A 24,705-nucleotide genomic window follows, 5' to 3' on the forward strand; every position below is an offset into this window, starting at 1 on the left:
TCAGAGCAGCCAGAAACACATGGTTACCTATGACACAGCCTCAGTGTAACGGATGTGAAACGGCTAGCTAGTTAGCGGTGGTGCGCGCTAAATAGCGTTTCAATCGGTCACTTGCTCTGAGACCTTGAAGTAGTGGTTCCCCTTGCTCTGCAAGGGTCGTGTTTTTTGTGGAGCGATGGGTAACGATGCTTCGTGGGTGACTGTTGTCGATGTGTGCAGAGGGTCCCAGGTTCGCGCGAGGGGACGGTCTAAAGTTGTACTGTTACATCAGCTCTACGAGCCAGCAGAGCACCGTTTCCTCCCTGCTCTGCTCTCTACCTGCCTGTGTGTTATCATTAGAGATGAGAGATGATAAACTGACATGATAGACGAATAGGGTCAGTTGGTCACAGTGTATTAGATTTCTCTCCCGTGCTGGCTTCGTATGCAGTTTAATCATGGAGAGGGGCTGAAGGCCAAGGTGGTGTGTGTATGTGTGTGTTGGGATGCGCAGCATTGTGCATGGCTTGCTACAGTGCTTAACAAATCACATAAAACGTTACATGGACACTTTTTGAATGACTAACCCTTCCTCTGTCCCCCGTAGATACAACATCTGTAAGGTCCCTCAGTCAAGTATTGAATTTCAAGCACAAAGACCAGAGAGCTTTTCAAAAGCCTCATAAAGAAGGGCAGTGAATGGCAGATGGGTAACAATAAGAAATCCAACATGGACTATCTCTTGAATCATGGTCAAGTTAATAAATATGCTGTGGATTATATATTAAACCACCCAGACACAAAGATACAGTTGTCCTTCTGAACTAAGCTGCAGGACAGGAATGAAACTGCTCAGGGATGTTACCATGAGGCCAATGGTTATTTTAATACAGCTACAGAATTGTTTTGATGGTAGAAAACTTAAGATGGCTTAACAACATTGTAGTGATTCCAAAATAATGACTTAAATGACTGAGTGAAAAGAAGAATACAAATACACAGAATAAAAATATTATAAAACATGCATCTTGTATGCAACAAGGCACTAAATTAATACAGCAAAAAAACACAACAAAGGAATACACTTTTTGGCCTAAATGCAAAGCCTTATGTTTGGGGCAAATCACTGATTAAAGTGCCTCCTTATTTTCAAGTATGGTGGTTGCTGCGTCATGGTATGGGTATGCTTGTCATCGGCAACTACTGTGGAGTTTTTCAGGATAAAAAGGAAACGGGATGGAGCTAAGTACAGGCAAAATCCTAGAGGAAAACCTGGTTCAGTCAGCTTTCCACCAGACACTGGGAGACAAATGCACCTTTCAGCAGGACAATAACCTAAAACACAAGGCCAAATATACACTGGAGTTGTTTACCAAGAAGACAGTGAATGTTACAGTTTTGACTTAAAATATGCTTGAAAATCTGTGGTAAGACTTGAAAATTGCTGTCTAGACATGATCCCCAACATCTTCACAGAGCTTGAAGAATTTAGAAAAGAATAATGGGAAAAAACCTCTCTCTCTCTCCCTCTCTCCCTCTCTCCCTCTCTCCCTCCCTCCCTCCCTCCCTCCCTCCCTCCCTCCCTCCCTCCCCTCCCTCCCTCCCTCCCTCCCTCCCTCCCTCCCTCCCTCCCTCCCTCCCTCCCTCCCTCCCTCCCCCTCCTCTCTCTCTCTCCCCTCCCTCTCCCTCTCCCTCTCCCTCTCCCTCTCTCTCCCTCTCTCTCTCTCCTCTCTCTCTCCTCTCTCTCTCTCTCTCTCTCTCTCTCTGTCTGTCTGTCTGTCTGTCTGTCTGTCTGTCTGTCTGTCTGTCTGTCTGTCTGTCTGTCTGTCTGTCTGTCTGTACAGAGACAGATGCATTAATTCCCAAAGCCACAGGGATGGAAGATCTGACCACATATAAGGTATGGCAACCTGAGGGGGATCTCAATCACAACAACATAGCGCACTTTAATTAATACACAATCTTGACGTACAGGCATAACTTCCAGGTGGTACATAACGTGGTGTCCATACCAAATAACAACCTATTCCCTATGTAGTGCACTACTATGGTCAAAAGCAGTGCACTATAGAGGGTATAGGGGGCCATTTTGGAGGCATATATTATATTTTTGGACCGCTGAGTCACTATGGAGTGGCTCCTCTCATAACAGCATTTGTCAGTCAGTCAGTCCGTCCATCAGAGGCTGGGATTTAACTGACTCATCTCCCATCTCTCTCTGGCTCAGACCCCTGGCACTCTGCCCTCCTCTCACCTCCACACTGCTGCCGCGGAGCTAGCTAAGGACGGACAGGCACACCTTCCCCATAGCTATTCATATAGCACCAGGATCCGGATGAGCAATGCACATGAGAGAACAGAGAAAACAACTGGCTTGTCAAATATTGCCGACACTGAGATTTACAATCTAGCCTTAATGCTATGTCAGTGTGGATAAACGGACGACAGTGATGTTTACGGACAACATCTTTATCAGAGCTGTAATATAAGTGGATAATGGTGTTCTTACATCCGTTGACAGTGTTGTTGTAGCCCACGTTGTGCAGGGCCTCTTTGCTGCCGCTACGGGAGTTTCGGGCGCTGCCCCATGGGTCATTGTCATAGGAACCCGACCTAGCTTTCATCTCCTCCTTCAGAATCATACGGCCTATACCACCTTGGAGCTGGGGGAGAGAGAGAGAGAGAGAGAGAGAGAGAGAGAGAGAGAGAGAGAGAGAGAGAGAGAGAGATGAAAGGAAAAGGAGAGAGGTGAATCAGACAAAGAAAGAGAGGAAATATGAATAATGTCTGGAGCTGAAGCCCTGTTGACAAGATTCATGAAATATTTACAGCCTTGTTTTTTTACCACACAACAAACATGCAATGTGGAGTAATGCTAGTCTCAGAGATATTTACTGAATCTTTCTGCATTTGAAATCTTTTAAAGAAATAAAACATTCTGAGAAATAAATCATATGAAATCAAATGTATATTTCTATGATTTCCTTTTTATTGGTCCACTCTTTTTCAGTCACAAATACAAATGAACAATATTTTGAATCGCATTTATTGTGTCATACTGACCCTGTTAAGACTTTGATTCCATCCATCCTCCTCTCCACCCGAGGAAAACCTCCGAGCACGAGTAGCTGAGATGAGAGAGAAAGAGAGAGAGAGCGAGATCAAGGACAGAGAGAGAAATCAACATTTCTATCTAGGTTTCCATCCAATTGGCGACAGACTTTCATGTGAATATAAAAAAATCTGCATAAAAACAATATACACATTTTCCCACCAGAGATGTGTCTCCATCAAACTGTGGATAAAAGGCATAATGACATAATGCACAGAAAAATAACTTTTGCGATTAAATTCCCATGTACCAAATAAAAAATACAAGTTAAATGGGTTTCCATCACATTTTTAACTCTACTGATGGTTTTGTCACAAAAAATGTTTACAATGAAGTTTTATTCAGTGGTGGGCCGTCAGGGCCAGCAATGCCTTCTCTGCTGGCCTAAACATCATCAGAATATAATTTAAAAATATATATATTTTCCCACAAATATGTATTAAATTATTCCCCAGAGTAAGAGTTACACTCTTCATTTCATAGCGTTCCTCTTGGTTGCACTGCTTCCAGCCCCATGTTGAGATTTGGAGGGCTGGTCTTTATTTTAGATCTTTTATCCAATCATATTCAGCCATCATGTGTTGCCAGGGGTCTAAAATCTGCCCTCAGGCCTTCAGAATCAACAGTGCCGGCCCTTGTAGCTTAAAGTGAATGGAAATTAGAATTTAGTGTCAATCAATCAGCTTTAGAGTTGGCTATTGTAGGCCTGCTGGCTGGCTCCAGTGTTACACAGGAGCCAGCTAGCAGGCGTAGTGCGTGCGCGTCTTTTGATTGGATTACCAATATTGAGAGGCAGGTCCTATATGGGCAGGTCTCAGAACTAGGAAACTGAAATTGATCAACGAATTCATTTGCGTACTACTAAGCTGTTTTTTCAACCCACAATGGCGGAAGGAGAAGATATAGATTTGGTCGAGGATATAATTATAACGCCATTCTCAAGACAAACTTTTCAAGAAAAGTTAGACATTGTCAGGAGAGGTAGACGCCGACGCTACAAAGCCTGTCACAGGCGGGAAAGGGTTTCGTTCGCCACTTTCAACGATGGGCGCTATCAATGACTCACAGGCAGCAACGAGACACCAAAGTACGGCTGGGCACTTCCAAGCAATGGTGCTTTTGAAAACTTTTGGGGACACCCGAGTGGATCTACAGCTCAACGAACAAGCGCGCAGGGCAACGAAGCTGCACAATGAAAAAAGGTATTGTACTCTTCCCCTGCAATTCTCTGAATAAAAATGTCAATTTCAAGATGACGCAACGCCTGGTTATACTGCGTTTCTGTCTAAATGTATAGTGTCTAGAGCCATGGCATCATAATGATGGTAATAAGAGGTGGATTAATTCGGGTGGGACTGTGTAGGACTTCACTGAAGGCCCAGGCCCCAGAACCACGGCACGCTACTGGTTTTCATCTATATATTTTGTAGCTGTCTATTTACCACCACAAACCGATGCTGGCACTAAGATGGCACTCAACGAGCTGTAAAAGGCCATAAGCAAACAAGAAAATGCTCCGCGCTCCTGGTGGCCGTTGACCTTAATGCAGTAAAACTGAAATCAGTTTTACCTCATTTCTACCAGCATGTCACCTGTGCAACTAGAAACGAAAAAAAAAACCTCTAGATCACCTTTACTCCACATACAAAGACGCATACAAAAAAAAATCTCCCTCACCCTCCATTTGGCAAATCTAACAATAACTATATTCTCCTGATTCCTGCTTACAAGCAAAAACTCAAACAGGAATTCCTGCAAGTGGTCAAATGAAGTGTACATATCCCAACCAGAAGTCATGGATTACAGGCAACATCCGCACTGAGCTAAAAGCTAGAGCTGACGCTTTCAATGAGTGGGACACTAATCCGGACACTTATAATAAATCCCGCTATGTCCTCCGACGAACCATCAAACAGGCAAAGCGTCAATACAGGACCAATATCGAATCCTACTACTCTGGCTCTGATGCACTCTGGCTCTGATGCTTGGAGGGTGTGGCAGGGCTTGCAAACTATCATGGATTACAAAGGGAAACCCAGCCGCGAGCTGTCGAGTGACACAAGCCTACCAGATGAGCTAAATACCCTCTATGCGTGCTTCGAGGCTGTTCCAGATGACTGTGTGATTTCACTCTCCATAGCCAATGTGAACAAGACCTTCAAATAGGTTAACGTTCACTAGGCCAGACGGATTACCAGGACAGGTACTCAGAGCATGCACTGACCAACTGGCAAGTGTCTTTCTTCACTGACATTTTCAACCTGTCCCTGACCAAGTCTGTAATACCTACTAACATGTTTCAAGTAGACCACCACGCTGTGCCAAAAAACACCAAGGTAACCTGTCTAAATGACTATCGCCCTGTAGCACTCAAATCTATAGTCATGAAATGATTGAATGGCTGGTCATGGCGCACATCGACACCATCATCCCAGGCACCCTGGACCCACTCCAATTCATATACCACCTGCCCTTTCCCACTTGGACAAAAGGAACACCCCTGCGTGGCCGCGGATGACTCCAACACCATCATTAAGTTTTTGCAGACCACACAACGGTGGAAGGCCGGATCACCAACGACGATGAGACAGCCTACAGGGACAAGGTCAGAGACCTGGCAGTGTGGTGCCAGGACAGCAACCTCTCCCTCAACATCAGCAAGACAAAGGAGCTGATCGTGGACTTACAGGAAACGTAAGGCCGAGCACGCACCTTTCAAGTTCCTCTGTGTCCACATCACTAAGGAACTATCACGGTCCACACACATCAACACAGTCGTGAAGAGGGCACGACAACGCCTCTTCCACATAAGGAGGCTGAAAAGATTTGTCATGGGCCCTCATGATCCTTACAAAGTTCGACAGCTGCGCCATTGAGAACATCTCGACGTGCTTCATCACTGCTTGGTATTGCAACTGTTTGGCATCCGACCGCAAAGCACTACAGAGGGTAGAGAACCAACAGGACCCTGAACAGCTTCTACCCCCAAAATAGTTAACCAATAGCTACCCGGAATCTCTGCATTGACCTTTTTGGATCTCTTTTGACTCATCAAATACACTGCTGTTAATCACCAATTGGTAACCCATCCCTTATGGGATTAAATGACACATAAACAAACATTACAATAATTCACAGTGGTAATTAAATTATAATTCTTCTTCTTGGTGTTCTCTGCATTGCACACATTGGATAAAGAGTGGCACAAGTCATTTTTCCAACAATTGTTTACAGACAGAACAATTGTTTACCTTTAAACAGCTTGGAAGATTCCAGAAAATTATGTCATGGCTTTAGAAGCTTCTGAAAATAGACATCATTTGAGTCAATTGGAGGTGTACCTGTGGATGTATTTCAAGACATACCTTCAAACTCAGTGCCTCTTTGCTTGACATCATGGGAAAATCAAAAGAAATCAGCCAAGACCTCCGAAAAAAAGTTGTATTATTTTTATATTATTCTGACATTTCACGTTTTGTTTTTAAATAACGTGGTGATCCTAACTGACCTAAGACAGGACATTTTTTTACTCGGATTAAATTGTGAAAAACTGAGTTTAAATGTATTTGGCTAAGGTGTATGTAAATTTCTGACTTCAATTGTACACACGTGCCAATTACCACATAAGAGCAAAATATTTGTACAATCTAATTAAAGGTAATCCTTTTTCTTTTATTCCAGGCATTATCTAAATATTCCGCAAACGGAAATACACAATGGACAAAAAAAACCATTTCAGTTTCTCTTCATTACTCAGCCTTATAATGCCAGGGTATATCTGGTGTGCTTTCTAGAATAAGAGCAAGCGTATATCATGGATGAAAGGGCAATAGAGGTTCAAATTAGTTTCATTATCTATTTCTTCGAGGTCACAATAGTTGCATAGTCTTTCCACTTCCATTTTACCACAATACACAGAGGCAATATCGCTGATCTTACCTGTGCACATAGCGATCTCTTCTTTTTAGGTAGGTTAAACATAATATATCTCTCACACACAAATGCACCCTTAATCAAACAAAAGGTTGTCAATTTGGGTTCATGATTAATCTCCTCCACCCATTTTTTTTTCACATTGCACCAATAGTTAAAAAAAAAATCATATCTATGTCTCCCTTAATTTGGTTTTCATACAGATGTTCACAGTCAGACTGTTGAAAAAGGTCAGCCATTTCAGTTGCCCAGGCTCCCCCTATGGATAGATCCCTTATGGATACATTATTAGTTATTCTGAAAGTTGACACATCCAACAGTCTATTCCAAAGTTTCACCCTACACACCTTCCCTCTCACCTCACAGGGTTCCCAGCCCATCACCACAGTTATTGCAAGTATAGGTGCAAACTTGTAGACACCTAAAAAGTAATGTACTGCCCAGTTATGAACATGTTCGTTTTTAAAATACCTCTTAGCACCCCACACTCCTGCTGAATAGTCCAGAACAGGACACACGTATGTCTTGGAATACATAGCATAACTAATATCTTTGAGTGTTTTTGCTTTTCCTATAGAGCTTCCAAGAGCTCTACTTGCTGAGTCGGCCAGGGCAGATGTTCCATATAGAAAGGTAATAAGTCCATCAATAAAAATACCCAAATATTTATAATTGCTAGTAAACTCAAGAATGTCTTGTCTTGGAATATTCTAATCAAGTGAGAGAGACTTTGTCATTTCTTCAAACAATCATCTTCATTCAATATCGATTCATTATTGCAATAATGAGACTAGTCAACCCAACAGTCTTAACTAACTGATAATGAAAAAAATATAGATCTTATATAGGACATAAAATGCTTAGTCAGGGCTGGTTCCACCCCTCTCATAAGCCATGTTGGTCCATTTCCTGGTTATCTGCACGGGATGTTGTATTACCCCCAACCCGGCTTAGTTTCCCAGATGCCAGGAAAATGAGATGATGAGGGATTGTTCTAAACTCTTCCAGGCTATCTCTATCCCTGGTCACAGACACCACGTCTTGTGTATGGAATGCCAGCTTGGAATACCATTTCCTTGACCATACGCCCAGACTAACTGCAGGAAGCTAGAGTGGAAACCGTCTCTTTACAGAAACACAGAATTAAACAGAACATAAATGTCCTTCTATTTGTTAAGTAAAAAATCGTTAACTATTAATATCAAATAAATCAGGTAAATCACAATCTTCACCCAAACGAAACTGAAAAACATTTTTCTTAGTACCTGGTTTTCTAAAAGTCATTATCTGTGTTTTGTCTGGTTGATCATGAGTCTCCATCTTATACACCAATTGACTGCACATAATAACATGTTCTGCAGGTCTTGTTCAGTTTCTGCCATCAAAATAATATCATCAGCATATAAAAGCATTTCATACTTAGCATTTCATCAACGTATCTTACTCCAATATTTAACTGTTTATTTTATTTTGCCAAATAATTTATAACCATGGCAAATAAAGTTGGTGATAAGGCGTCTTGTTTTACGCCCGAGGGTGTGTGAAACCAATCTCTACGATATTCATTAACATGCACACAAGCAATTGGTACTTTGTAAAGAGATTGGATTGCGTGATAAAATGTCCCATCAATCTCTGTCTTTAACAAACTATAGGCTAAAATATCCCTATTTCCACATTTTTATTTAATTTGACCTTTATTTAACCAGGCAAGTCAGTCAAAATCAAAAGCTTTCTGGAAATCAATGAAACATGCAAAAGTAGGATTCTCTTCGCGTAACCTATTTCTGAGTATTGTACAGACCGAGAACATATTATCTATTCAGGCTCTGGATTTACGAAAACCATTTTGTTCTTCCACCAGCATGTTTTGATCCTCCAAAAAGGTCATTAGCCTATTGTTGAGGATGGATGAATATAATTTATAAACCGTACTTAATAAACGCATGTCTCTGTAGTTCAGTGGCACTCTCAGGTCATTTCTTGAAGATTTGGGAATGGGATTCACTATAGACTTTTACCAAATGGATGGCAGTATACTGTACTCGAAACACATTTGGAGCAAATCATATAGGACCATAATTAATTTAGGGGATTTTAAAACCTTATTAGGCAGTTCATCAATGCCAAAAGCTTTTCAAATGTTTTTTTTTCTTATATTCTGCCACAAACAGCTCCTCATTTAAGTATTTGTTACATATGTAAGAGGGTTCTAACGTTGTATTTTCCATTTTAGTTCTCAGGGAACATATGCCCTTATAAAATTCTTCTTCAAAATTTGCCACATTTTTGTTACCTGAGAACCAACAAGCAAACCCCTTCTCCCCCTGACTTCCATTGGAATTTTCTTATGTCCTTTTGGTCCTAACTTGTTTATTTGGCTCCAAAACAGTTGAGGATTTCTCGTCCGTATCTCCTCAAGGTGTAATAACTGCCCTCTCTGATATCTCTGTTTGAATAGGCGCAGTCTTTTATCAAACACTTGCTGTTTTATTCTTAAATTCCTTCCTAAAACGTTCTCTTGTAGTCCTATCTTTACACTGTAAAAATAAGTACTCCGCCTAACGCATTACTGACCACAGATCCCTTAACTCATCATTCCAATAAGGCTTGTTCGACTTGTAAACTTTCCTGGACTTGGGGCTGTATTCTTTATTCACATATTTTCCCATTTCAGAATATATAATATCACAAAAATGTTCATACCACACATCTAAATCAGATGTTTCTTGGCATCTTTGCAGAGTTTCAATGAGTTCCACCAGAGCTCTTACATTCCATTTCGGGACATAGAAAGTAATGTGGCACATTTCTATTCTTACATTTAGGCCTATGCAGGGTATATATCATTTGCCCCGTGTGGTGCACAGCAGTACCTGGTTGAGTGAAGTTAGTGGCCAACAGAAAATATCATCAATAAAATTGAACGATCAGGATTCCAAACACGTTTCTAGACAGTCGTGGAGGGTAACTATATAGTCCACCACAGCTTTTCCTTTGCCAGATATGGATGTAAAGTTATCGCTTAAGGGGCATATCCTTCCATTAATGACCTTTTAGAGTCCTGAAGGAATTCTAATAGGGTCTCTCCATGATGATTAACAAAGCCATCCAAAGCAACACGCGATGGGAATATCATCAATATCATTTATATAGTCATCTAACCTCCCAATTCGACCCACTTATGTAAATAGCATCTGCTTCTGTATATAGTTATACTTGACTTAACAAATGACTATAGAAGGAGGATGCATCTCTATCCCATGTGGACTGTTCAGGTGGCAATTAGCATGAAAACACAACAAAACAATAATCTGACTCCCTATGTTCAAAGCATGTTCAAAGCAGATACCAATAATTCCTTCTAAGGCTTTATCGATCATTTCAATTTGAAATGCTTTCATCACATCAGACTTTACACATATTCCCACTCCCCCAGAGCCCCTGGGGGCTTTCACATGAGTGTTCCTGTTGGATCCACACCATACATACCCTTCAATATCAATAGTTTCTTGCCAACGTAAATGCATTTCATTTATTGAGATAATGTCCGGGTTTAAGGATTTTAGTATTGTAATTAGTAATTTATTGTTCAAGGTAGTCCATCCGTTAACATTCCAATGTGCTTTTGAAATCGAATCTCGTAGGGGATGGGAAAGCCCCTCAGTATGTAGTAGGTCTGTCAACCCCAAGTCCTTGTCCACGTTGTCCCTCTGGTTGATCTCGTTTCATGACCCGTCCGCTTCCCCGTGACAAAATAGTCCTTTCCTCCTTGTATTTCTCTCAGCAGCGTCTTGAAGTTCAGTTCTTTAAGGTGATCGGTGTGGGACTTGGCTGATCAAAGGAAGCCTGTTATAATCAGGATGGTCTCGCAGCTTTAGTTTTTTCCGTAACAGAGCCACTTTCTCCTCCACGGACCGGCACTCCACCTTCACAACCCCGGGACCTTTACCTCTCTCCCTCATCCTCTCAACTGCAGTCACCTCTGTTTCAAAGCCTAGGCCTACCGATATCAACTGGTTCACTTTGGAGATTAGGTCCTCGTTTTCATCAGCTGGCAGTCCTGCCACTATGATTGACATGTCTGGGTGGAACTTTGTTTTGGCAGCGCCTATTCTCCCAGATTCTAGGAATTCTACAGGACTCCAGACGTCCAACTTCAAGAGCAATGTGGCCTTGTAACTGCTTGTTATTATTCTCCAGTTGAGTCGGCAGAGCTGTATGATGATCCTAAATGGCTTTCTCCAAAGATACACGTAAGCTGTCAACTTTACTATTCATTCCTTTTTCAATTTTTGAACCTAGACTCCTTATCACCGTCATGAAATTAGCCATGCTTATTAGAGCTTTCTTTCTTTAATAAATTCGGCTCCATGCTTTTCTCACCACTGCAGTTAGGTGTATCTGTTATTGCCGTTCGAGGTAGATAGCCTAGCTATAAATGTAGCTGGCTAACCAGATTACTCGCCAAACATTTCCCAACAAGTCTGTCAATTGACTGTCTTACACCCTCACATGATTCAGACTTCAGCTGCCTCGATTTACAGGCTGATCTCTATGTTTTAAACTTTGAAAACGTTTAAATTAAAAACGTTTTGAAAGAGTTTGGTCCCATAAAGAAGCCGCAGCGTGTTTCACCGTTGTACACCATGTACACTACCGTTCAAAAGTTTGGGGTCACTTAGAAATGTCCTTGTTTTTGAAAGAAAAACACGTTTTTTTTTGTCCATTTGTCCAAATAACATCAAATTGATCAGAGATACAGTGTAGACATTGTTCATGTTGTAAATGACTATTGTAGCTGGAAACAGATGATTTTTAATGGAATATCTACATAGGCGTACAGAAGCTCATTTATCAGCAACCATCACTCCTGTGTTCCAATGGCACGTTGTGTTAGCTAATCCAAGTTTATCATTTTAAAAGACTAATTGATCACTAGAAAACCCTTTTGCAATTATGTTAGCACAGCTGAAAACTGTTGTGCTAATTAAAGAAGACTAGTTGAGTATCTGGAGCATCAGCATTTGTGGGTTCGATTACAGGCTCAAAATGGCCAGAAACAAAGACCTTTCTTCTGAAACTCAGTTTATTCTTGTTCTGATAAATGAAGTCTATTCAATACGAGAAATGGCCAAGAAACTGAAGATCTCGTACAACGCTGTGTACTACTCCCTTCACAGACCAGCGCAAACTGTCTCCAACCAGAATATAAAGAGGAGTGGAGGCCCCGGTGCACAACTGAGCAAGAGGACAAGTACATTAGAGTGTCTAGTTTTGAACGGTAGTGTCTAGTACTTGAACGGTAGTGTACATATCTACCTCGACTCAATACTGGTACCCCGTGTATACAATACCTTCGGAAAGTATTCAGACCCCTTGACTTTTTCCACAATTTTTTATGTTACAGCCTTTATTCTAAAATTGCTTTAAAAAATACACACATAACCCATAATGACAAAGCGAAAGCAGTTATTATTTTTTAAAATAAAAAACTGAAATACCTTATTTAAGTATTGAGACCCTTTGCTATGTGACTAGAAATTGAGCTCAGGTGCATTCAGTTTCCATTGATCATTATTGAGATGTTTCTACAACTTAATTGGAGTCCACCTGCGGATATTGGACATGATTTGGAAAGGCACACACCTGTCTATATAAGGTCCCGCAGTTGACAGTGCATGTCAGAGCAGAAACCAAGCCATGAGATCGAAGGAATTGTCCGTAGAGCTCGAGACAGGATTGTGTCGAGGCACAGATCTGGGGAAGAGTACTGACAAATGTCTGCAGCATTGAAGATCCCCAAGAACACAGTGGCCTCCATCATTCTGAAATGGACAAGTTTGGAACCACCAAGACTCTTCCTAGAGCTGGCCGCCTGGCCAAACTGAGCAATCTAGGAGTAGGGCCTTAGTCAGGCAGGTGATCAAGAACCTGATGGTTACTCTGACAGAGCTCTAGAGTTCCTCTGTGGAGATGGGAGAACCTTCCAGAAGGACAACCATCTCTGCAGAACTCAACCAATCAGTCCTTTATGATAGAGTAGCCAGACGGAAGCCACTCCTCAGTAAAATACACATGACAATCGCTCTTGGAGTTTGCCAAAAGGCACCTAAATGACTCTCAGACCATGAGAAACAAGATTCTCTGGTCTGATGAAACCAAAATTGAACTCTTTGCCCTGAATGCCAGGGAACCTGGCACCATCCCTATGGCGAAGAATGATGGTGGCAGCATCATGCTGTGGGGATGTTTTTCAGTGGCAGGGACTGGGAGACTAGTCAGGATCGAGGCAAAGATGAAAGGAGCAAAGTACAGAGATATTCTTGATGAAAACCTTCTCCAGAGTGCTCAGGACCTCAGACTGGGTCAAAGGTTTTGCCTTCCAACAGGACAGCGACCCTAAGCACACAGCCAAGACAACACAGGAGTGGCACCGGGACAAGTTTCTGAATGTCCTTGAGTGGTCCAGCCAGAGCCCGGACTTGAACCCGATTGAACATCTCTGGAGAGACATGAAAATAGCTGTGCAGCAGCGCTCCCCAACCAACCTGACAGAGCTTGAGAGGAATGGGAATGTCATACCCAAGAAGACTCAAGGCTGTAATCGCTGCCAAAAGGTGCTTCAGCAAAGTACTGGGTAAAAGGTCTGAATACTTATGTAAATGTGATATTTCAGATAAACCCGTTTCTGTTTTGTCATTATGGGGTATTGTGTGTAGATTGATGAGGGAAAAATGTAGATTTTAGAATAAGGCTGCAACGTAAGAGTCAAGGGGTCTGAATACTTTCCGAATGTACTGTATAGCCAAGTTATCGTTACTCATTGTGTATTTATGTTGTGTTATTACTCAAATGTTTCTACTATTTATTTTTTATTTTTTTGTATATCTCTGTATTGTTGACAAGGGCCGTAAGTGAACATTTCTCTGTTAGTCTACACCCATTGTGTATGAAGCATGTGACAAATTAAATTTGATTTGTTATATAGTGATTGTGCCCACTCTGGTCTTGACACGTGTGCTCTAGCCAACAGCTCACAGACATAGCCTACATGACGAGATTATTATGGACAAAAGAGATTATTTTTTACTAGTCAAACAGCAGCCAAGCATCAATCCTCATGTCGCCCTCAATATTTACTGGAAAGGAGCATCAAACTCATCACCGTGCACCTTCACCACCCTGTGGTGTTCATCACCATTTATTTCAGCTGTGGTACAATAAACTGCCAGCTTTCCTGAGTCGTAGTGGGGCGACCACACAACATGTCATCAGGTGATTCCAATTCTACTTCAATTTGAAGGTTATTATCTCAATATTTGATCAAGAAAGGTTTTCCCCACTGCCATTTCTCGCAGTATTCATTTTACAGACAAAAAAAAGATCCAACCTTGTCTTAGCGTATTTTGTTTTGTCGAGATTTGGAAAGTTTATCGACAAATTAGCTGTTTCCATCAGGCCTGTCGTGAATTTTGTTCTATCCGATGTACATTTAAAAAGTTGGATGGTTAAAGTTGGAAACCTGGTTACTGTAAGACATAGAGTTGAGAGGTGAAATGACACGGGAAATCTATGACCAAGACGTGCTCTCTTTCAATATCTAACAACTTGATCGATATACATCCAGTCAATTTCTCAATAACCCATTTAGCCAACAGTGAGTGCTCTTGGTCCTCCGGAAGCAGTACCTTTGGGAGAGGGGGTGTAGGGGTAGTAGTTAGACTGCTGGTGGTAGTGGTCAGGAGAATACGAGTCGGGAAACTGGGAGGTCTGGAGGATGTCCTCGCTGGTTTTACTCTTCGTGGCTGAGTAGTCAGAATCACCTGTATGGAGAGAACACGATGAGGTGAAAGCACACGCACACACACACACACACACACACACACACACAGACACAGACACAGACACAGACACACACACACACACACACACACACACACACACACACACACACACACACACACACACACACACACACACACACACACACACACACACACACACACACACACACACACACACACACACACACACACCCTCGATGGCAGCCTTCCTGAGAGAGAACAGTATTCCTCTCTCAGTAATGTGTCTAGCCTGTTTGTTTAGGTCTTGCAGTAAAGCAGACCGAGTGTGGCAGTCAGAGATGTGGTGGGAAGGCAGGCAGTCTAGTTAGTCTCTAAGAGGAGTGACAAAAGACCACTCAGGTTAATGAGCTAATTAATACACAGCAAGATGACTCTCAAGGCCATGGACGACAGAGGGAAAGACAGAGCGAGGGGGAGAGGGGGAGGTAAATAAGGATAGAGATGCCAATATTAACCACAAATAATAGTGTATCTGAGGCACTGGTAAGTGTTCAGATAAAGATAGACTGGCCCAGGTACTTACAAAGAGGAGAGTTGACCAAGGACAGTAAAGCAGGATAAAGGGAGAGGGAGAGTGAAAAGAAGCAAGGTTATATTATCCACATAGATAAAAAAAAATAAAGGACCAAACAGATCTTCTACACACATGAAGGTAAACCAATCAGCTAGGATTTAAACAGACAAGGAAACTTGTAAAGCTCTCTAGCAAAGTTAACACTGTTACCCTCCATGTGGATTAAGCAAACAGTTATGTGCATTACAGGCCACAGGTAAAACCACACACACACAGACATAGTGTGACCCCACCCTCTGTCATAAATGACTAGGTGGACCGTGGAAGGAAGCCTGTCAAGTCCTGTAACTCAGCGCCTGATGTCAACTCATCGTACCTCTGTCCACCTCTCTGTTGATAGATGACCACTCTGCTCACAATGGTTTCTATCCATTTCTAGCCACCTCTACACAGGTTCTGGTGGGACTCCAGCATGAGATGATTGCATTGCAAATCATAAGGTGGCAATAACTATTGGAGGACAGGAGCACTGAGTCAGTCAGAAAGACGCATGTGCTGATGGAATTCAGAATCAGCTCCCAACAGGTCGGACAATGAGCCCAGGCTGGATCACAAGGGGCTGTGGAAGTGGTAACCCTTAACCTAAGGCAGGTGTCTCATTCTCAACATATTATACTTGTGTTAGGTGTGTGTGTGTGTCACACTGTCGTGATCCATAGTGCTACTATGAGCCTGTGCGCATACGACAGTCTACGTGTATCCCCATTGCTTGTACCCAGAGATGTGACATCCCCTTGAATGTATTATGAATGAAAGAGATCATTTCTGCTCTGTTTCTCCTCCTCTCTCTGGCATTTGAATGGGAAATGGGAACGCGTTCAAACCATGTTTCCTCTCAGTCAACACTGAGATAGTGCTGCTCAATATGATGTGGTTTTTCAGAGTAGCAGGAAGGACATTTTTTGGGGGGCCTCAATGCACAGTCTTTGTCTAATGTGAGTACCTGTTGAGAGGGGATCTTTACTAGCACAACAACTTGGGAGCAATTGGTTTTATGCGCAAATAATTACTGTCGGCTATATTAATGCTGAAGCATATTATCCCAACGTCTATGTGGTATGTTTGATGCTACTGTATCTTAACAGAGAAACGCCATGAGTCTGTAATGTACACAACCATACAGGAGAGTGAACAGTACAGAGAGACACTGACACACATATATATATACTATATACTATATATATACTGTATATACTCTTACGGTGAGCAATGCGGCCTAATGACATGCACAACTACTTAACCATGAAATATGGAAACTGAGTATCTCTGAAGTCTAGAGGTAAAATGACCGTGCATCACATACTGTAGCACAAGAAACAGAAAAGATATTCACAGTCACACCGCAAATGAAAGAAATACGTAAAAAAAAAATTGCTGCCATTACTGGGCCATTAAAATACAATTTTGTTCAAAATATTAGCAAAAAGGAAGGAATATTGATGCTTCTTTCTTGCCAACAGCAGTTTGACATAATGTACTAGCATTAGCATAATGTATTGAGATCATGCAAGACAAGTCTCACTAATAAGCCCAGTGAATCCATGGAACAAGATCAGCATGTTCCTTCTCAGTTAACCGTGGTGGGAATTAGGTGGAGGTACACTCTGTTCAAGTTGGTTAATAGCATGCAAAGTATATACAGTACGACAGAAACAGTTTAGCCAGCTTCAAACTAGGATGTGGAGCCTCAGCACTGAGAAGCGTTTTAACCCTCCTGCTGTGTTCTCTCTGGAGAAAATGTTGCTCATTTAATCAATCTGATTGTCATAAGGTTCCATGACTTTGTCCACACAGGGCATCTGAACACACAATATACATTTGGATGATTTTCATTACATTTTGGGTGTTTTATTGAACTTTTTTACACCTGTGGTGATCCCGGTCGTTAGAAATGAATGGGTGAGACTACAATTAGTGTGTAACATTTTGTTCAGGCACATGCCCATTCATCAAATGGACACACTTCCTCTCCCAGACTCCCACATGCATGTATGTTTGAGCGCGCGCACACACACACACACACACACACACACACACACACACACACACACACACACACACACACACACACACACACACACACACACACACACACACACACACACACACACACACACACACACACACACACACACACACACACCATTTCTCATAGCTCTGGTATATAAAAGCTTTTTTAAGGCCTTGCTCACAATTCATTCTGTGGCAGCACAATGACCAAACGATACACTGTATGTGAGGCTCTTGATCATATCCTTGATCGTGACACTGGTGAGGAGAAGAGAGTCCTTGTTAAACTTGGACGAAAAGTAGTCCGTGACAAATAGCACGACATGTTTCATCGGAGTATTTGTTATAGTCAAAATAATCCATACATTATGCTTTTTTTCTACTCAAAAACGAGTTGTATGAGCTCAGGTCAATGAGGCCCACAGGCCATAAATAGCAAATAGAAGGTTCAAAACGTGTAATGTCCACAAGAACGTAAGTTGCTAAAAAGATCTAACACAACATTAGGTGATAATATATGTATTATTATGGATTTATAATCAGCTATAATGGGGCGGTCCTTTTGGACCGGGAACACAGAATGAATTAACATGAAATGAACACAGCGGGAGGGTTAATAGGTATCATATCAGATTAGATCTGTGGTTATCAAATCAATCGGTTATTATGGAAGATAAATATGGCCAATAGCATTCCATCCTCTCACTCTTTTTTTTGTTGCTTCCAATCAGGTAGCTACCATTGATGGTGGTTAATGTTTTAGCTTGATTATCGTTGTAAGAGGCTGACACATTCAGATGTGGGGTTTTGTTGGGACACACACAACACACACGCATCAATCACAGCTGAAACACATCACAGACAAATGTCTCTAAACAGAGAGGAGCCGTGCCTCGTGACAGGCAGCCCCACACATATACCATGTCTCTTATAGATGGGAGGTTTCCTGTAGATGTTGGGCTCGCCTGTGGCTGAGGACACAAAATGAGAGAGAGGAAATGAAACAGTGAAAAGAGAAAAGGGAAAAAAGAGAAGAGGGGGAGGTGCAGTAAAATGTGTTTTTTTTTAGGGTTAAGTGCCTTGCTCAAGGGTAAATCAACAGATTTGACACCTTGTCAGCCCGGGTATTCAAACCAGCAACCTTTCGGTTATTGGCCCAACACTAACCTCTAGGCTACCTGCCATGGTTCATGGTAGAAGAAGAAAGTGTTGTAGGTGTTAAAGTTGTTAGAAGTTGTACTGTAGACTTTTTTTTTGAAAAATGCATCAAACATATGGAATAAATAACACTTTTTGCCAATAATTTGCCATCCTTGCCTGGACAGAGTAGAGAACAGACAACCCCCAGAGTAGGCCACTCTTCACCTACAGAGCCTGTTATATCTCTTTCACATGTTGGATCCTTAACAAACCTCTCACTCTGTCTCTCTGTCTGCCTGTTTCTCTGTCTCTCTGTCTGCCTGTCTCTCTCTCTGTCTGCCAGTCTCTCTCTGTCTGCCTGTCTCTCTGTCTGCCTGTCTCTCTCTCTGCCTGTCTCTCTCTCTGCCTGTCTCTCTGTCTGCCTGTCTCTCTGTCTGCCTGTCTCTCTGTCTGCCTGTCTCTCTGTCTGCCTGTCTCTCTGTCTGCCTGTCTCTCTGTCTGCCCGTCTCTCTGTCTGCCCGTCTCTCTGTCTGCCTGTCTCTCTGTCTGCCTGTCTCTCTCTCTGCCCGTCTCTCTCTCTGCCCGTCTCTCTGTCTGCCCGTCTCTCTGTCTGCCTGTCTCTCTGTCTGCCCGTCTCTCTGCCCGTCTCTCTGTCTGCCCGTCTCTCTGTCTGCCCTGTCTCTCCTGCCCTCTCTCTGTCTGCCCGTCTCTCTCTCTGCCCGTCTGCCCGTCTCTCTGTCTGCCCGTCTCTCTCTCTGCCCGTCTGTCTGCCCGTCTCTCTGTCTGCCCGTCTCTCTGTCTGCCCGTCTCTCTGTCTGCCTGTCTCTGTCTGCCTGTCTCTCTCTGCCTGTCTCTCTCTGCCCGTCTCTCTGTCTGCCCGTCTCCCTGTCTGCCCGTCTCTCTCTCTGCCCGTCTCTCTGTCTGCCCGTCTCTCTGTCTGCCCATCTCTCTGTCTGCCTCTCTCTGTCTGCCCGTCTCTCTGTCTGCCCGTCTCTCTCTCTGCCCGTCTCTCTCTCTGCCCGTCTCTCTGTCTGCCCGTCTCTCTGTCTGCCCGTCTGTCTGCCCGTCTCTCTGTCTGCCCGTCTCTCTGTCTGCCCGTCTCTCTGTCTGCCCGTCTCTCTGTCTGCCCGTCTCTCTCTCTGCCCGTCTCTCTCTGCCCGTCTCTCTCTGCCCGTCTCTCTCTCTGCCCGTCTCTCTGTCTGCCCGTCTCTCTGTCTGCCTGTCTCTCTGTCTGCCCGTCTCTCTGTCTGCCTGTCTCTCTGTCTGCCCGTCTCTCTGTCTGCCCGTCTCTCTGTCTGCCTGTCTGCCTGTCTCTCTCTCTGCCCGTCTCTCTCTCTGCCCGTCTCTCTGTCTGCCTGTCTCTCTGTCTGCCTGTCTCTCTGTCTGCCTGTCTCTCTGTCTGCCCGTCTCTCTGTCTGCCTGTCTCTCTGTCTGCCTGTCTCTCTGTCTGCCCGTCTCTCTGTCTGCCTGTCTCTCTGTCTGCCCGCTCTCTGTCTGCCCGTCTCTCTGTCTGCCCGTCTCTCTGTCTGCCCGTCTGCCCGTCTCTCTCTCTGCCCGTCTGCCCGTCTCTCTCTGCCCGTCTCTCTGTCTGCCCGTCTCTCTGTCTGCCTGTCTCTCTGTCTGCCCGTCTCTCTGTCTGCCTGTCTCTCTCTCTGCCCGTCTCTCTGTCTGCCTGTCTCTCTGTCTGCCTGTCTCTCTGTCTGCCTGTCTCTCTCTCTGCCTGTCTCTCTCTCTGCCCGTCTCTCTGTCTGCCTGTCTCTCTGTCTGCCTGTCTCTCTGTCTGCCTGTCTCTCTGTCTGCCCGTCTCTCTGTCTGCCTGTCTCTCTGTCTGCCTGTCTCTCTGTCTGCCTGTCTCTCTGTCTGCCTGTCTCTCTGTCTGCCCGTCTCTCTGTCTGCCTGTCTCTCTGTCTGCCCGTCTCTCTGTCTGCCCGTCTCTCTGTCTGCCCGTCTCTCTGTCTGCCCGTCTCTCTGTCTGCCCGTCTCTCTGTCTGCCTGTCTCTCTGTCTGCCCGTCTCTCTGTCTGCTGACTCATAAACCAAGGTTGTTTGATGTATTCACTGTCTTTCCCTCCACACAGAAACCCTTAGCTCAGCTGGAAACGTGTCAACACACGGCGCACCATGAGTAAGGCGGCTGAGGTAAAAGTGACACCATCAATAAAAACAGATGAGTGCATAATGGCTACTGCATGTGCATGTACACAGGCACATGATACACAGTATCAACAGATGGACGGGGACGGCCACAGCATCTGATTTCAACAGCCGCTCGGTATAGAGAATAGAAGAGGAAGAGCTACTGCTCAGCTACTGGCAGACAACACAGGGTAATAAAGCCATACAACCTGAGACGGCGTGATTAAGCCTGAATAACGGCCCATGATTGATGGGGTGAGGATGTCATTGTAAATGAGCAATGCAGAGAGACATGGTAATACACACAGTCAGGTGGAGGCTGGGGTAATGAAGTAAGTAGGCCGTAACATGTCCCCCCATATTGTGACCTTTGAAAAACCTTGTAGGTCTGACTTCAGTAGAGGACAGTCTGGAGGAAGAGGATGGAGGATGGGTGTGAAGGACAGGAAAAGCAGAGGCCTACCTGGCACATGGAAATGCTTGGGGGCTTGGTAGGCGGTGTGCGTGGTGGGTCTGGCATCAAGCTGACTGTAATAGGGAGAGCTCCTGCCACTCTCAGTGCCTGCAGACAGTCAGCCCAAGACCAATGAGAGTGACAGAAACGAGAGCATGAGCCAAGGATTGGCACCACCCCTTAACCAGACCCATTCCATCCCACAGCCAAAGCTCAGCCCACACTCACAGAGACACAGCCAGTCAGAGACAGCGGACAGTTTAGTTATTAGGACTAAATGTCTACTATGCCTGACTGTGTGCAGAGGAAAGAAAAATATAAAGCAACTGCCAAGTCTGCCATGATGGTATTCTACATAGTTGATGACTTTAAGACTAGCATAGCTCTATGCATCGCCACTAGAGAAGAATGATACGTCTTTTGAACAGTGGCAAAGCGTGATAAAAACTATCTAATGCCTGCTTCAGTTCATTTAGTTCAGCAGGGTCTAACGAGGGTTCATGACCTGCTATTAGACAGGGATGGATGTTGTAGCGTGAGAGAATGGTGGGAAGAGCAATCCCCAGTAGTATACCACCACCACCACTACCACGCACAGTACTGTATATACTACAGTGTTATCGGACTCAAAGAGGAGTCTGGAGAAGATATGGCAGTGGTGTGATGTGAGTGGTAGTACTGGAGGGGATTGTGATGTGGGTGCATGAGCGGCGCCTAACCCTGAGTGGGTTAACCTGAAACTAATTGTTGTTCCAGTCACCTATACAGGAAGCAAACATAAGGCATAGGGATAAAACACATCTCCACACACTCTGACGCCTTCCGAGCCTGATCAAACTCAGTCCACTAATTGCTTTCTTGCTTGAAATTGTACGGCAAAATGATTTACGCTATTTCATCTTTATGAACATTTTCATGGAGGAGTTTCTCCTGCCTATGTGTAGTGCTGTGTGACGTGGTCGAGTGACGTTAAGTAACTCACCTGGGCGGTAGCAGTGTTGTGGGGAGCGGGAGGTGGACATGGTGGGGGACATGCCATGGTGACTGTAGGTGGGAGAGTCTATGAAGCCTGGGCTGGACAAGCGCCTCTGTCTCAGCTCCATGCTGTCATAGATGTCCTGGGAAACACAGTAGCAGGTCATTGTCTGCAGGGCTCTGTCTGTCTGTCTGTCTGGCACCATCTACAGTGCCTTTGGAAAGTATTCAGACCCCTTGACCTTTTCCAAATGTTGTTACGTTACAGCCTTATTCTAAAATGGATTGAAGAATTTTCCCATTCATCAATCTACATACAATAACCCATAATGACAAATCAAAAACACATTTTTAGAATGTTTGACTAATTTATCCTAAATAAAAAACTGAATATCAAATTTACATAAGTATTCAGACCTTTTACTCTGCACTTTGTTGAAGCACCTATTGCAGTGATTACAGCCTTGAGTCTTCTTGGGTAATGACGCTACAAGCTTGGCATACCTGTATTTGAGGAGTTCTCCCATTCTTCCCTGAAGATCCTCTCAAGCTCTTTCAGGTTGAATGGAGAGCATTCCATTCCTTCTCTCCAGAGAAGTTCGATTGGGCTCAAGTCCGGTCTCTGGCTTTGCCACTCAAGGACATTCAGAAATTTGTCTCGAAGCCACTCCTGCGTAGTCTTGAATGTTCACCTGTCCTGTTGGAAGGTGAACATTCGCTCCAATCTGAGGTCCTGAGCGCTCTGGATCAGGTTTTCATCAAGAATCTCTCTGTACTTTGCTCCGTTTCCTCAACCCTGAATAGTCTCCCAGTCCCTGCTGCTGAAAAACATCCCCACTACCTTGCTTCCCTGTAGGGATGGTGCCAGGCTTCCTTCAGATGTGACATTTGGCATTCAGAGTTCAATCTTAGTTTCATCAGACCTGAGAATCTTGTTTCTCATGGTCTGAGAGTCTTTAGGTTCCTTTGGGCAAACTCCACGAGGGCTGTCATGTGCCTTACTGAGGAGTGGCTTTCATCTGACCACTTTACAATAAAGGCCTGATTGGTGGAGTGCTGCAGAGATGATTGTCATTCTGGAAGGTTCTCCCATCTCCACAGAGGAAATCTAGAGCTCTGTCAGAGTGACCATCAGGTTCTTGGTCACCTCCCTGAAGGCCTTCTCCTCGATTGCACAGTTTGGCCGGGCGGTCAGCTCTAGGAAGAGTCTTGGTGGTTCCAAACTTCTTCCATTTAAGAATGATGAAGGCCACTGTGTTCTTGGGGACCTTCAATGCTGCAGAACGTTTTGGTACCCTTCCCCAGATCTGTACCTTGACACAATCCTGCTCTACAGACAATTCCTTCGACCTCATTACTTGGTTTTTGCTCTGACATGCACCTTCAACTGTGGGATCTTATATACAGTGGCAAGAAAAAGTATGTGAACCCTTTGGAATTACCTGGATTTCTGCATAAATTGGTCATCAAATTTGATCTGATCTTCATCCAAGTCACAACAATAGACAAACATAGTGTGCTTAAACTAATAACACACAAATTATTGTATTTTTCTTGTCTATATTGAATACATAATTTAAACATTCACATTGTAGGTTGGAAAACGTATGTAGCTTGGAAAAAGGCAAGGGGTCTGAATACTTTCCGAAAGGGCACTGTATATCAAAACATTGCCCTCTAGACACACTATTCACTTTTTTCTTTCTTTCATCTAACAACTCACTTTATTTAATCAAGTCCAATGAGAGTTTTAATTGAGTCAATTGAGTCCCTTCTAAGGCCACATGGACCCAAATATATCACACATACAGTGTACACAATCCAAATATGCCCATCCCAGACTTATTCCTCTTCAGCAATCTGTTACGCTCGTCGAAATCGTGGAAATGACCGGACCGAGGTGCAGCGTGGTGAGCGTACATTTTTCTTTATTATAAATGTCACCAACAAAACAAGAAACAACAAAAACGACTACCCACAAAATACAAAAGGGAAAAAAGTCTGCCTAAGTATGATTCCCAATCAGAGACAACGATAGACAACTGTCCCTGATTGAGAACCATACCCGGCCAAAACATAGAAACACAGAACATAGAGTTCCCCACCCGAGTCACACCCTGACCAACCAAACATAGAGAATAAAAAGATCTCTACGGTCAGGGCGTGACACCATCTGTCAACTGATTCAGTGCAGTAGTGTATGGAATGTAATTACCTGAGAGTGTGGAGAGAGAGTTCCCAGAGACTGTGGAGAAGAGGAATGAATAGAGGAGTTGGAATCAGTCAGTCAATAGCATCATGCTCTCCAGAATTATTTAGCAGTGTGCTATTCAAATGAGACTTGTGAGCTTACTAAACCACAAATAATATGACTGAATAATAAGTCAATTTTCTGTGTAGTTGTTCATAAAGTTATTACGTTAAGACAAGCACATATGAAATCTGACAGTAAACATGAGGAATCCATTGTGTCTGTGGCTTTGGTTTACTGGTGTGAAGTAATCTAAATTTAATAGTTAAGAGAG

At 43.6% G+C, this 24,705-nt stretch overlaps 1 protein-coding gene across 7 annotated transcripts in view; it reads right to left on the bottom strand.

Moving 5' to 3' along the window:
- The window catches only part of LOC118370391 (actin-binding LIM protein 3-like), a 141,089-nt gene that overhangs the window by 5,994 nt on the left and 110,390 nt on the right, over window positions 1-24,705 (bottom strand). For 3 of the 7 annotated variants that reach the window (XM_052457576.1, XM_052457570.1, XM_052457574.1), the window contains 7 exons: window positions 24,396-24,425; window positions 22,188-22,323; window positions 21,215-21,313; window positions 18,397-18,447; window positions 14,716-14,850; window positions 3,043-3,107; window positions 2,489-2,642 (listed from right to left, as the gene is read on the bottom strand). In XM_052457576.1, the coding sequence (XP_052313536.1) occupies window positions 2,489-2,642; window positions 3,043-3,107; window positions 14,716-14,850; window positions 18,397-18,447; window positions 21,215-21,313; window positions 22,188-22,323; window positions 24,396-24,425 (670 nt within the window). The remainder of the gene's footprint in view (window positions 1-2,488; window positions 2,643-3,042; window positions 3,108-14,715; window positions 14,851-18,396; window positions 18,448-21,214; window positions 21,314-22,187; window positions 22,324-24,395; window positions 24,426-24,705) is intronic. The other 4 variants (XM_052457571.1, XM_052457575.1, XM_052457573.1 and 1 more) reach the window with 3 other exon arrangements.

The sequence above is a fragment of the Oncorhynchus keta genome, chromosome 12, assembly GCF_023373465.1.
Source record: "Oncorhynchus keta strain PuntledgeMale-10-30-2019 chromosome 12, Oket_V2, whole genome shotgun sequence".
Lineage (NCBI taxonomy): Eukaryota > Metazoa > Chordata > Actinopteri > Salmoniformes > Salmonidae > Oncorhynchus > Oncorhynchus keta.